The 14,523-nt window shown below is 34.1% G+C and overlaps 1 protein-coding gene and 1 pseudogene across 3 annotated transcripts in view; both read right to left on the bottom strand.

Annotated features, from left to right (window-relative positions):
• SPIRE1 (spire type actin nucleation factor 1) overlaps positions 1–14,523 on the bottom strand; it is a 179,179-nt gene that overhangs the window by 34,841 nt on the left and 129,815 nt on the right. For all 3 annotated transcript variants that reach the window (XR_003045515.1, XM_015587251.2, XM_006909219.3), the window contains exons 6-8: positions 11,832–11,918; positions 10,522–10,651; positions 1,014–1,186 (exon numbers count right to left, since the gene is read on the bottom strand). Coding sequence is in view for 2 of the 3 variants with exons in the window: in XM_015587251.2 (XP_015442737.1) it covers positions 1,014–1,186; positions 10,522–10,651; positions 11,832–11,918 (390 nt within the window). In the remaining variant the exon portion in view is untranslated. The remainder of the gene's footprint in view (positions 1–1,013; positions 1,187–10,521; positions 10,652–11,831; positions 11,919–14,523) is intronic.
• On the bottom strand, positions 14,074–14,189 carry LOC112477621 (annotated as a pseudogene).

The following is a 14,523-nucleotide window of genomic DNA, read 5'->3' as shown; positions in this document are numbered from 1 at the left end:
CAGACTCTGTTGGTGTGCGCAAGATGGAATCGGGAAAGCTAGGAAGAGGAGAGGTAAGATAGGACTGATGAGCAACGGCACGTGTGAGAGTGCGCACTGAAGTCAGGCAGTACTAAGGATATTTATTATTCTAAATGTCTGAAAAACATTTAGTAACAAAATTGTTATTATTGAAATTTCCTGGATTAGGGAGAGAGGTCTTAAAGAATAATTCCTTATATTCTACTTTTGATAAATGTGGAGAAGATGGAACCAGCTACCAAGAGAGCAAACGGAAGATGAGAAGCTAGTGTGTGTGTCGTTTGGTTTGGAGGGGGAGAGAGAGGGAAAAGGAAGAAGGGAGGCAAGAATATGATTTTATTTAACACGAGTTGATTTTGAGGATCGGGTAGTGGAGATATACAATACCAATGCTGCAGACAGAGGTTTGAGAACTTTGGGAAGCATTAGCATCGGAAAGGATGTGAGATTTTCTCGCACAGGGCAGTCCTTGAAAGATGAAATCTGGAGAACACCAGCAGAGTTTTCTTTCTGAGGCCTGTCTGTTGTTACTACTATTACGAAAAGAACAACCTTTAGTATGTGCGTGTGTATGTGTGCGTGTGTGTGTCTGTTTGAGAGAAGAAATAAGTGGATAATTATAATACAGTATTAACTGTTTTTAATGGAAATGTTTTACTTTTTCCTTCCCCAAAATAAAGGAAAAGATATTTAAGATAATATGTTTGAAAATTATTGCCTTATTTTAACCCCACTATAATCTAAGACTATACCAATATTTCAAACTTATTCTATAAACTATGGGTGCAATATTGGTCTTTCCTAAGTAACAATAAGTAACTCACTGTTTTATTTCCTACTAAACAAATGAATTTTAATCCTAACTTTATTGTTTGAAAAATGGGATGAGATTAAGGAACAATTGAAGCAACATGATTAGTAAACTGGGTCAGAGAGAGTTAGCATCCTGAATTTAGAATCAAGATTTGTGAACCGACCCCATAGGGCCTCACCTCGGAGTCAGAGCTGTCCAGTTCAGCCAGAGTTGGAGCTTTGAGAAGCTTCTTCCGCTGCGCTGGCACCTGCTGTGCCACACGTAACCCATTCTCTTTCGTTTGTGACGTTAAACCTCCATTCAGCATTGATGCTTCCACAATGTTCTTTGGAGATTGAGGAGTAGTGACATCTGGTGAAAGAAAGTAGAAAGCTTACCTTTTCTTGAGCCAAGAAAGGTAATCAGTGGACCACACCTACTTTCCCACGTACCTGCACTCGGAAACACACACTAGGTGACAAGGCATGTCTATGTCACGCAAATACAACACAGAGGATTGATAAAATAATGCCTATATGTAAAAAATATTTTTGTTAGACATTAACTGTTGGATTCAATTAACGGAAATTTTTAACTGACTAATATAGTCACACCTATAGATTAGAATTTAGAGCTGGAAAAAATCCTACAAATAGCTGATTTCAACTTCCTTATTTTTCAGTGGCCCAGAGAGGCTAAGTTTTACTCTATAGACTCAAAAGAGCTAGTGATAGATGGATCCAAGTGATGGCATGCATAAAACCTTGTGAGGCATATGGCTGTAAGATATGAAAATGGTTTGATTTAAAATAGCTAATAATCTATATTCATATAAACATGAACACAAAGAATCTGGGATTCCCTCTGATGAAGCTGATTTAGATTATTCAGAGCTTAAGCTTGGATGGGAAGGCAATATAACAAATGAAAAAACTGCAGCAGTACAGGGCAGAGTGTAGAGTACAGAGTACAGAATACAGAGCACAGACTACAGAGTACACAGTGTATAGCTTATAGAGCACAGAGTTTACAGTAGAGTACAGAGTATAGAGTATACAGTACAGTAAGATGCAGAGGGTTTTGGTTCAAAGTCTAGCTCTGCTGCTAGTTACCTAACTTCTTGTTTCTTCATCTGTAAAATGTGCTAAAAACAGACATGGGTTTGTTGTGAGGATTAAATTATCAACTGCATATAAAATACTTAATGCTGTGTATAATAAAGGCAGTGCACAATGCATGTTAGCAATTATTAACACTGAGTTGTACCTCCATTAGCAAGTAAGTAACTAAGGCTCAGAGTGATTTAGCCACAGCTAGTATATAGCAGAGCTGATAACTGAATCTTGTTAGTATTCATTATAAAGGCCAATTTTTTTTGGTACTATAGCTTGTAATCTTCCAATGAAAGTGGAACTAATGTTCTTCAGTATTTCAAATGAAGTGTTAAACATGAACTAAGTTTAATAACTACTAAATTAGAATATTTAAAAGTAAGAAAAAGCAGTTACTGCATAATTTAAGTTTTGGACTAGCGCCATGGACTGATTTGTGCATATGGAACAGTCTACGAAGGCCCTGTAGTTGAAGAGAAAGGGTACATTAGGCACTAAAGTGAAAAAGACATGTCCTTTAGGAGGGGAAGGCATTGTAACTGAAGTTATTATAAAATATAAGAATGTCCTATTTATAGTAGCTTCCTCTCCGACCTTTCTATGCTTGAAGTATAAGAAGTAGATGTCCAGGAAACATTCAGTATATAAGTGTGTTCTAATATAGCCTTCCTTGACATTGTTTAAAAGAATCATGTAAATTACTTATTATAAATGATGCATATCTAATTTAGTATTTACAATTTCTTCTTATTTTTAAGAGATCAAGAAGGCCAAAGAACATGCCCTTATGGACTGAGTAAGTAAGGAAGAAAGGAGGAAAGGAAAAAAAGAAGGAAAAAGACAGACATACCTGTTAATCATTTATCATTTTACATAAAATTTGTAATAAAAAACTTGACAACACATACTTTTTTATTTTTACCTTTTTTTTTTTTCTGTGTGTAATAAAGGCAGCGCACTATGCATGTTAGCATTTTTTATTACCTTTCCTGGTATTAAGTAACTTGAACAAACATATAATTGGGGAAGGAGGTATAATACTGAAGAAGATGAAAAGGCAAAAACGGGAAGTTTTTACACAAATTATAAAGGTTAAAATCTTTAAATAAATCTTTCATAAAGAGGTGTAGAAAGCAGTAGGCTGCCACACTTAGGAGAGTAATTTAAAAGTTTCCAGAAAGCAAAGGAGGAAATGGTTGGGCTAATTGATTAATTCTTATTCAAGAAAAAAGGTAGTGTTTAAATATAGTCTTGAAGTATATTTTAAAAAATCTTATTCTATAGTGTGTATTATTTTATGCACTTCCTATAGAAATGTTCACGTTGTTGTAGTAGTCTTTCAACAGAAAGCACAAAGTTAAAATTACACACATCTACCCACCCCTCTCAGCTAACCATATTCCAGGCAAGGCTCCCAAACCAGATGTAAAGTGAGAAAAAGAACAGACTCAGATTCCCAGGGCTCAAGTTCCTACTCTACCAGGTCAGAGCTTCCCTAACGGGGAAACTACCAGTAGTGCATAGAGGAACAATGAAACAGTTTAATGGCTATATATTTATTATAATGTTTCAGAAAAAAAAATTACCAAATCAGACATATGATTTTATGGATGTTTCTGCTTAAGACATTTTAAAAAGTCATTTATGGTAGATTAAAAAAATTTAAATAGTACTGGTGACAAGAACTTAAGTCTGGCAAAAATCATGAGGGTATTATCTGAACTGAAGTTTAGAAAAAACTGTCAAATGACATGAGGTGATTTCATATAAGTTCATTTCATTCTCAATGCAGGGGATTTGAGAAATTACCAAATAGCTCTCTAATTGCCTAAACATTGTATTTGAGCTCACTGACTGAGACTAGCAAAATAAACACTTGTACTAAATTGAAAGTTTTGAGACAAATGGAATTAATAAAAAATATGCTATGTAAGTCAGGTATCAGAATAATCTCCACATATAAGACTAATACTATTTGTGATTTCATTACATATTACATATTTGTGAAAGACCCAGTTGAACATATTTTTAAGAGATTTTTTAAGTAGATTGATTATTCTTTTCTGTTCAAATGAATAAATCCTCATTATTGTTTCAGTGTATCAAGTGAGAAAACCAAATATTTAGATAAGGCTTTGTACTTCTATAAGACAGAACTTCTTGAGAAAAAACTGGTGATATTTATAAGTAAGCAAAATATTTAAGATGCTAGACATGGTTTTAGAGGTCACATATCTCTAAGGTCACATATCTCTAGAGGTCACAGGTTCAGAATCTAAAATGCATAACCATAATATTAAATAATTTATGTACTAAATTTATGTGTTAGATATACCAGCTGCTGCCTTATTTAGTTGGAAGAAATATAACTGGGGTACAGATTAAATATTTAATATTTGCATTGGATAAAGAAATTATACTTACCTTAATTAATATTGAATGAATTTTTAAGATTTTCCACTAAGAAATAATATTTCTAATACACATCTAAGCAACTTATTATGACTTATTCTAAACTTAAGTTTAGAGGCATTATCTATATTACATGTTTAAATATTTACTCCTTGGTTCTTTAATTTTTCAGCTTAGAGAAGAAATGCATTCTAATCTTTGCATTGAGGTTAGAAGAATGTATAAATATTTTTCAATTATAATTGGGACATTTTAATTGATTAGTTAAAATGCTATGATAAAAACATAAAAGTAGCACAAGAAATCGAGAATGAAGTATATGGAAATCGTGAAGTACAGTAAGGTACAAAATAAATTATAGCAAACGATAAGTGTGAAAGCAAATAAAAATGTTTTGCTACTCTTTTATATCAAGGGAGTTAAGTACCAATAGCCTTCTTCCCAACACAGAACCCATCATATAACCTATAAGAAGACAAAATACACCTATATATAATGTATGTGTGGGCATGCAAACTGTCTAGATCAGCCACCTGTGCCTAATTTGTGTTTAGGTAGCCAGCCACTCCCATACAGTCCAAATGAAGGAAACATCTTTAGTAGATATTTAGGGGAGAGAGTCTGTAATATATATCGCCAACTTTTGGAGATTAGCAGTAACGTATATCTTCCAAAACATTTCTGAGTTTATTTTCCAGACCAATTTTTTAAACAAGATTACTCTGAAAATGGTTGATAAAATAAAAAACATTTCAAATGGGTAAAGAAAATAGAAAAAGCTCTTCAGTGGTCAGTCAAAAGTAGTAGTCATGCCTGAGATCCATAAATATGAACAGAAACTTAAAAAACAGTTGGGAACTAGTTTAGCAGTTGAAAGATACTCAGTAAATATTCATAGACAGACTATGATACTAGACCTCTCTGGCTCTTTAAATATGAACTTGCATGCCAACAATTCCATGGCATATAAAAGAAAATTCTGGAAGAAAATATTAGTCCCAACATGTCTCATTTTATGGCAGCTTCCAAATTTAAAAATTCTAATTTGCAAAATAATTTATTGGGATTGAATTGGCTTGGAAAAATCGCTCATATACAGTTTAAAAACTCAAATTAAAAAGAGGGCTGATTTTACGGATCAAATTTCGTCACTAATAGTTACTTGTTTCACTACTAATCTCTGTCTACTTAACAGAAGTGGTCTAAACTTGTACTACAAACCAAGGACACATATTACAACCAAAGCTGTTACAATGCTGTTCTGTTTTTATATTCTACCAGCGGTCCCCAACCTTTTTGGCACCAGGGACCAGTGCTGTTATGAGAATCTAATGCCTGATGATCTGAGGTGGAGCCGAGGCTGTGACACTACTGCTGGGGAGCAGCTGCAAATACAAATGAAGCTTTGCTCCCTTGCCATCCACTCACCTGCTTGTGGCCTTGTTCCTAATAGGCCACAGACCAGTACCAGTTTGTGGCCTAGGGGCTGGGGACCCCTGCGCTAAATCAGCACTCAGAATCATTTGCGACTGGGCTCTATCTACAGGGAGCAAAGTGTTAGAAAAGCTATCTCTTGCCCATCAACTGAGGAGCAGTAGTCCTCTAAAGTAGCTGTGTAGTTAATTAAATGCTTTAAAAAAGAACAAAAGCCAAAACTTTGTTTCTTGAAAGTTTTTCCTATTCTCTCAGGCGAAGTTCTGTTTTAGATTTTGACATTATTGCTTTAGAAGAGTGTGGGTGAGTGACAACAACTATAAGGATCGGCAGCCATATTCTATAACCATAGGTATGGCATAACAGTTCTTCCACAGTCCCTTGGTAGGCAACAAATTTATTGCAGTTTTAATTTTTTAAAAGTATATTGTTTTCCAATAACCAGAAAGTTTTATTTTTCTGACCATAGCTTAGAAGAAGCCTTTTAATTTTCTTTTTTGACATGTTTAAACAAGCAGATGAATGAAATGTATTTCATGGAAACCACGAAATCCATGTCAGGTGTGAAAGTGCTTTTTTTTTTTACCTGACAAGTCAAAACTGTAAGACATGCTAAGTGGCCGCACTGCTGAAAAAAGAAAACAAAAATAAAAAGAAAATAATTCAGCTGTTAGGAATATACAAGGAGAGCGAAAAATGGGGGAAGATTCAACAAGAGCAATAGTGGCACATTTCAGACTTTAAGGCAGAAGGCAGTGAATAAAAATCTAAAATATAATGAAACCATGAGTCTTAGTTTCAATTCTATCACTAAGACTTGAAATGGAGTAACAATAAAAGAAAAACAAAAACTTTTAAAGAACACGTTCAAAATAAAAGCATGATAAAGATACAAACATTTTAAAGAATCATAGGATAGGATTTTTGACTTAAATATAAAATGTATTAAAAGAAAAAAATAGTCATGTTTAAAAACATGGTTTCAGGGAACATACAAAATCTTTAAATTTAAGGATAAATATGTTCTTATAAAATTAATTCAGGATGAAAATTTGGCTTTCTCCTTAAAGGTGAAATATTTTATTTAAAAATCTCATTCAAGAACTAGCAGCATTACAATATGTCAATAAACTGTCTATTGTAGGCAGTATAACCTAGTAGTTGAAAAGAGGACTCAGGAGCCAGAATGCCTAAATTTGAATCTGAGCTCTGCCACTTACTAGCAGTGTGATTCCGGGCAAGTTACTTAACCTCTCTGTGCTTCAGTTACTTCATCTGTAAAATGGTAATAGCAGTACTTCATGGGATTGTTATGAAGGTTAAATGATTTCATACAAAAAAAAAAGGTGCTCGGAACAGTGCTTGGCACATAGTTAATTTCTATTGTTTGCAGTAATGGTTATACAACTGTGAATATACTAAAAACCATTGAATTGTATACTTTAAATGGGTGAATTTTATGGTAGGTAAATTATACCTCAATAAAAATGCTTTAAAAAATGTTATTACAAAGATTTGATGAATTTGCATATTCATGACAGTGAGAATTATCTATTTTCACTACAGCCCAAAATTCTTACCAGGACTGTCTATTCTATGACTCAGGCTCAGGGAGGACAGGCACCTTTGTAGTCATAAGAGAACAGAACTTCAGGGCTAGTGGGGAGAGAAGGACAGGCATATCAGGCAGAATATCTCCCCAGGTCATTCCAGGTAGACTGCCTATGGAGTTCTAACACTCAAATTTAATAGAATGCAAGTATCTCTCAATATGTTTTTTGGCAGATGCTTTGAAAGGAACAACTTATATTTACAACTCAAAGTCTCAATATAGTATTAAAAACATGATGTGAAGGAAAAGCATTGAGTTACATCCCAAACACAACTTAGCAAGATGTCAGAATCATATGTAGATGTGTTTTAAAAAGCACTTGTGTCAACAAAGGGGATGTGAATCTTAAATGGGACAAAAAAAGGAACTATTTGTTTACAATCATACTATTGTTTGATCAGGAAATAATATTTTAGATATTTCATCCTAATATAAAATTAGAATGTAACTTTTAAATAAGCATTTTACTGTTTTGTCTTGTAGAAAAGTGGTTTAGGGATTTTGTGTTGATGAGAATAATCCTCCATGCACCATTAAAAAATTTCTGCATTTCTAAACTCAAATACTATCAACTCTAGGTTTCTCTAATTATGTATAGCAAATAAAATACTACATATTCTCAAAGCACTCATCTCTATTCTCTAATACCTTCTTATTCCACTCTTCTCTGATACATGAATAGATCTTCTGAAATAAGACTGACTACTGCATAAGAAAGAGATGCTACTGTTTTCTGGAAGATGAGTTTCAGATTTTTCCCAAGCTCTGTATACAACAAAGAAGACAACAACTGAGCATCACAGCAATTAAGGCGTTTAGCAAAAAGATGCTTTTAAAGGAACAATTTATATTTAAAATCCCAAATCTCAATACACTATGAGATGTTAGGAAAAAGAAAATGATCAAATATGAACAAAGACTATGTACAACAAGAGTAATTTCAGACTTAATAGGAAAAAAATTTTGAAATAGTCTGTAAAACAATAGCGAAATAGGTAAAAAACAAAACAAAACAAACCCCCCCCCACAATTTAGACATATGGAAGGATATCATATCCTTATAAATAATGTTTTGAATCATACTTAATGGCATGGGAAGATGTTCATTCACATACAATGTCAAATGACGAGGAAAATACTGTACATACAGTTTTCATTTTATAATATACAAGTAGATTTGCAGTGAATGCCTAACCTAACCTGACCGAACTCTCCAAAGCAAAATGGTATAGTAAAAATCAATACACAGAAATAATGAGCCCAAATCCTTTACTGTCCAATTAAACTACTACCCTACAATACCATTTTCTTATTTTTCCATAGTAGTTCTCTCTTTTCTCAAGAAAAATGCACATACATGCACTTTTTGAAATTTGCATAATTTTTTTATATTTCAGGGGATTCAGAGATCCTCCTCAGGCCCATTCAAGGACTCCCAGAATTAGAACTCTTGGTTCACACGGTTTATATGTTTTGGCTCATTATTATATAAATGTTCATATGAATTTGTCACTTTGAATGCTTTAAACATAATTTTTAAGAGACAACACTTGCTGCCATAAAAATTGGACAGGGATAAACTGAAACAACTTTTACTTTGTAGCTTTGTAACTGCAAGGTACATTCAAAGATTTCAACACCTATGATAGTATTTTTTTACAGCTTCGTCCCTATACTAGGGACTGGGGACACAATAAAATGGACTTGGCCCTGCCATCATGAAGGTCACAATGTAACGGAAGGGCCAAAAGTCAAAGGATATCAATAGGGAGTGAAGGAAGAGTGCAGACCAGGAAGCAGGGAAAGCAGTCAGAGCTGATGCAATAAACTAAACAAGAAAAGATGACAGCCTGGGTCAGGATAGTGGCTGTTGGGCTAAAGAGTGGAAGACCAGGAAGATTCAGAAGTAAAACTAACAGGCTTGGCTGATAAAAGTCAAAGATGATGCTGAGGTTTCTTTCTTGAGCACACTGAGATGGGGAAACAGGAGCAGATGGTTTGGGGAGAAACCAGATGAGTTCACTTGAGGACTTGTTGAGCTTGTCTTGCTTGTAGAATATGAGAAGGCCCTATCTAGCAGACAGATAAATGTATGGGTCTGAACTTTTAGAGAAATCTGTACTGTAGACTGGGAACTGGAAGATAGTCAGAAACAAAAGCCATGGTAAAGGGTGTGTGGTTGCACAGGAAAAAGTGAGCCCAAGATAGAAACTTGAAGTACCAAAAAGAGTCTGAAAGAGGTAGTAAAAGAGATCAGAGGAGAAAACTAGGGAGAGTGTGGTGTCACAGAACCGATTCCTTTCCTGTTCAGGTGCCATTATAATCTATTTTCCTAACGGAAGTTTCTCTGAATTCTTTGAGCATCTTACAAATTGAAGGAGAGCTGTAGAAACAAAATGCTTACAAACATTTTATAATATGGTCTATCTATAAATAAAGATCAATGTGTGCTCATAGTATACATTAAAAACATTAAATATAATAAATAAAAATGAAGTTTGAGAATAAGTTAAGTGATATCAGATAATTGATGCTTTCATTACATAATACCATATCTTTAAACCCATATTTAAGACAACAGAAACTTAAAACTATATATCTATGATCTATATTTCTAAAATATAATTACTTATTTTTGCACATTACAATTTATAAAGTATTTTGACCAAAGTCTTATTTAATCCTTACATAAAAGCCATATTATAGGTTTAGAGAAATTTTTACGTCCTTCTGCTGACAAAGAAACCAATGCTCCAAGAGATGAAGACACTCTCCTAAAACCACAGTCTACAGAGATTGGCAGAATTCTTTCCACTATGCTATGATGCTCTTGCATAGCTCAGTATTATATAGGAAAGTATTAAGTAAGTGTGAGGGTGTGTGTGTGTCCATGTGTGTGTGTGTATATTAAGTAAGTGTGAGGGTGTGTGTGTGTCGATGTGTGTGTGTGAGAGAGCAGAGAAAGAGAGAGAGGGAGGGAGGGAGAGAGAGAGAGAGAAATGAACAAGGAATGAGAACTGCATGGACTACCCTGACTTTGCACCATTATATCATTATTTTTCACTGGGATGGTTGTATAAAGACACTTTTTCAAGTGGACGACTCTAGAACAGGAGCGTGGTAAGCAGCTGACTCACCTAATCTGCTATGTCTAATCTCTTCTGGTGAGACAGGCCGCAGCTTCCTTTCTGCTTTGATTTCTTCTAATATTCTTTCATGTAGGCTCCGTGGCCGTGGTGGGGTGGGTTTCAGTTTTCTGGCTGAGGCCTTAAAAAAAAATCATAATGGTTGGAGACTTTGAGTAGTTGTTCTTAAATAATTTTTACTAAAGTCCATTCATAGTATAGTATTATGAAACTACATTGTATTGATGGCATCACTGCTTGATAAAAGACTATTTTCAAGTCATTATCAAGATTTCTAAACAATAGGGAGATTATTGAATTTCACCAGGATTTAGTCATATGTGCTCAACTAATTTAAATGAAACAATTTTGCTAAAGTTATAATTATGTTTCCTATTCGTAAGCATGATAGGCAATCAACTGAAATGCAATCTATACTTTATCTAATACTATTATTGTTTTGAAACTAATATTTTTGAGTAAGTCATCACAACCTTCTTAGATTATTACTATTATTTTCATTCTATAGCTGAAGAAATAAACGCTCTGGTAGGCTAATTAACTTGCTCAGAATCAAGTGGCTGCTAAACTTTGGAGCTAGTGTAGAAATCCAGGTTCACCTGTCATGACCTGCCTTCTTAAAATCATTTCACAGATGGACTCTTTCTCTTCTTTTAAAAAGATTTATAAAAGGGGTCATTAATCATGCTTTAGATGTAAAACACTGGGACAGAAATACCATTCCCTTTCCAGTTAATGAATGTACACAGGTTTGAGAGGCTTTGGTGAGCACTGGCTATCAAGCCAAGAAGAAAAGAAGTGAAGAACAGAGAAACAAAACTAATATTCATCCAGATTAGAATATTCTCACTCCACGGTCACCAGAAAATACTCTGGTAAGATAGGAAGATAATTAATATAAAAGTGGATGTACAACAGAGTGGGTTTATTGTAAAATAGTATCCAAATGACAATTTAATCAAGGAGGTTATTAGCACTACAGAGTAAACTGGAAGGAGAGCCCACACTAGGAACAACTTGGTATTATATTTAGCCATTATTTTAGGAGGTATTTGTCCAGATTTTGTACCATAATTCAGGATGTTTTGAGTTAAAACATCCTAAGACAGCCTTGTAATGAATAAATTTTAAGTATTTTTTTGTGACTTAAATGTAATTCACAGTTGGGCTTCATCATTCTGAGAGTAAAAGCTCAGGGTAAAAACTAACCACTTTAAGAGCCAAGTTCTAGAGATCACACCCTAGAGGAGAATAATGCATTCTGTGAACTCCAATCAAGAGGAATATGTCAAATTACATACTGGATTTAAAGGAGGTCTTGATCTGATGAAGTCCAGGATGATTTCATGAGCACTTTTTTTTAACCGAGGAGGAATATCGCCATTTACCTGAAAAAAGAAAAAACAAAATTCTCTGACTATAGGATTATATTATAAATTTCTAGGTACAGCTGTTATCTCAACATGTCACAAAATTACTGAAGTAATTTGTATTGTAGTAATGTAATCTGGCTCTACCAAGGGCACATTTAAAATCATTAAAATGAGAGTAAATGACTGTGCAATTTAGAGCAAAAATAACTACTGTCAAAACTGAAAAAATTCCAGGTTCACTTTAGTTCTATGATTTGGGGAAATTATATATAAGATACATCCTTTCCAACAAGTTTCTAAAGTTATAAATGTGAATGAAATCAATAATATTATGCTTATTGATTATTTTATAATTTAAAAAGACTTTTACCTCTTATTTTCATCTTTGTATAAGACCTAGTTAACAGGAAGGACTGGTGCTGTGATTCACATTCACACAGATAAAACTCAGCTCAGAGCAAAGATGGTATCTGCTACAAAGAACTAGTAAGTAGAAGAGTTTCTTTAGAGCCCAGGTCTATCTCTGACTCCTGCTCTTTATGTGTTACAAAAAATATTTTCAAGAAATTTAAGAAAGCCCCAGAAACCTACACTCAAAAAATAACAACCTAGCCTCACATTCTGAATACTTAGAAGGCACAGTTGTAACTATTTTGTCTTGTTTATTTCCTAGTCTTATATAAAAAAAACTCTATAACACTTTCCCTCCTCTACTCTGGCACCTTATTCTTTGATTACTTCCTTATATTCTAATAATTCTGCAATATAAATCTTACTGAAGAGGAGAAAAAGACAATTTGGTTATTTTTCTAACATCATGGTTGATTTTTTAAATTTTGACAGGTTAGATGTTTCTATATGCTTCACAATTTGTTATTGAAAACGTCATGTAAAATTTTAGAATTATTATAAAATTTGATTAAACCTTTTTCAAGTATTTTCTAATGGGAACACTATTTTAACGATCAGTTGGTCGTTAATTATAAGTTTTGATTTTTTTGTCAATGTCACTATTTTGTGTCAACTAAGAAATAAAGTTAAATTAAAAAATAAAAAAAGTACTTCAATGCTGCTCCCAGGCCCAGTCCCCTCCCCAACTGAGATCACCCTATCTAAGTTCAGGGTGTTTGACCAGCCTTTTGGACCCCACACAACATCCACTCCCCTCTTCTTCCCTATGCCCCACCTCCCAGCCCTGAATGAGGCAGGAACACCCTCTGGCAAGATTAAGGAGAAAAAACTGCTTGAGGCCAGCCATGCTTGTGACTGCTGGTACCTGGTTTAAGGAGGGCATGCAACCAGCAGCAGAGCTGGAGGCCTATGTGGTGTGATCCCTACCTGTGGATTTCATGTTACATAAGATACTTTCTAAATATCCTTATTCTATAAAAACAATTTACTCAGACTTTTCTATTATTTTCTATTCTACCTCCTGAACAGGATATTATATAATTTTCTAGCCATTTTTCATATGCTTTTACTTTAATGTTCTTTCCATCACAACAGCAGAGTTGAGAGAATGGATTAAATAAAGCCAAGGTTCTAAGTTCCATCCCCAAACAAGTGCATTAACTTCAATTTCCTCACTAGTCAGAAACTGTATCCTGGATTCCAATTAGAAAATGTGCATCAGTGCTCACAAGGGAGATGCCAGGACCGTATGGATGTGTCAGTGAGTCTTTACTTGCGGGAAGAAAAGTAACTTTGTGCAGATACCATTCTTCTGCTGGGTCAGTGAAATAATATACTTTCATATAAATACAGAACACGAGTAGAAACAAGCTCTCTGAGCTGCAATGGTAAATAATTTCTAGATGAACACAAATAGTAGACCCAGAAGTAAATAAGATTAGTTATAGAAATCGATCCTTTGAACCACATGCCTTAAATGGATAACTTCTAAACAGATGTTAAATTCCTACATCTTTATTTTTAAAGGTGAGTTATTTGAAGTTATCTGTTAGAATTAAAACATTTTACTCATTTGAAAAAAGTCAACTGAAATGTTTTACACTTCTATAACTTAATATTCTGAATAATAATCGACATGGCTAAGCCATTCAATTCCTACCATCATCACCACAAATATACAGAAAAAAAAAAAAGGATTACTATGGTATAGTTATGTAGCTTTTTAAATTTATTTTTATTTATTATTTATTATTATTTATGCCTACAGCACCTGGTCTTCTAAGGTGGTCTCCCACCCAAGTACTAACCAGGCCTGACCCTGCTTAGCTTCCAAGATCAGACATCAGGCTTGTTCAGGGTGGCATGGCCGTAGACCATGGGCCATCGCTCCACTGGGGCATGAATCCAGGACCTTCTGAGTGTAAAGCAGACATGCTAACTGTTACACTTTGGAACCACGTCCTATAGTTATGTAGTTTAAACTGGAGGATGAAATTAAAAACATCTCAACAAAGTGCTTCAGGTACAAATGAACCATGAGTGAAAAACCTTTGTATTTACTCTTTACAAAAATATGTATTTAAAGAAATTAGAAAGTGGCACTATATTGATAACAGTAAAACATTTTTTAATACCCAATTTTTGAATGATTAAGTATGAGTAGCTGAGTTTCCACTCTCATTTATCAGGTATGTATAAGAAAGTAATC

This window comes from Pteropus alecto, unplaced genomic scaffold, assembly GCF_000325575.1.
Source record: "Pteropus alecto unplaced genomic scaffold, ASM32557v1 scaffold233, whole genome shotgun sequence".
NCBI lineage: Eukaryota > Metazoa > Chordata > Mammalia > Chiroptera > Pteropodidae > Pteropus > Pteropus alecto.
The sequence above is the reverse complement of the archived record's forward strand: the minus strand, read 5'-3'. Positions and strand labels throughout refer to the sequence as shown.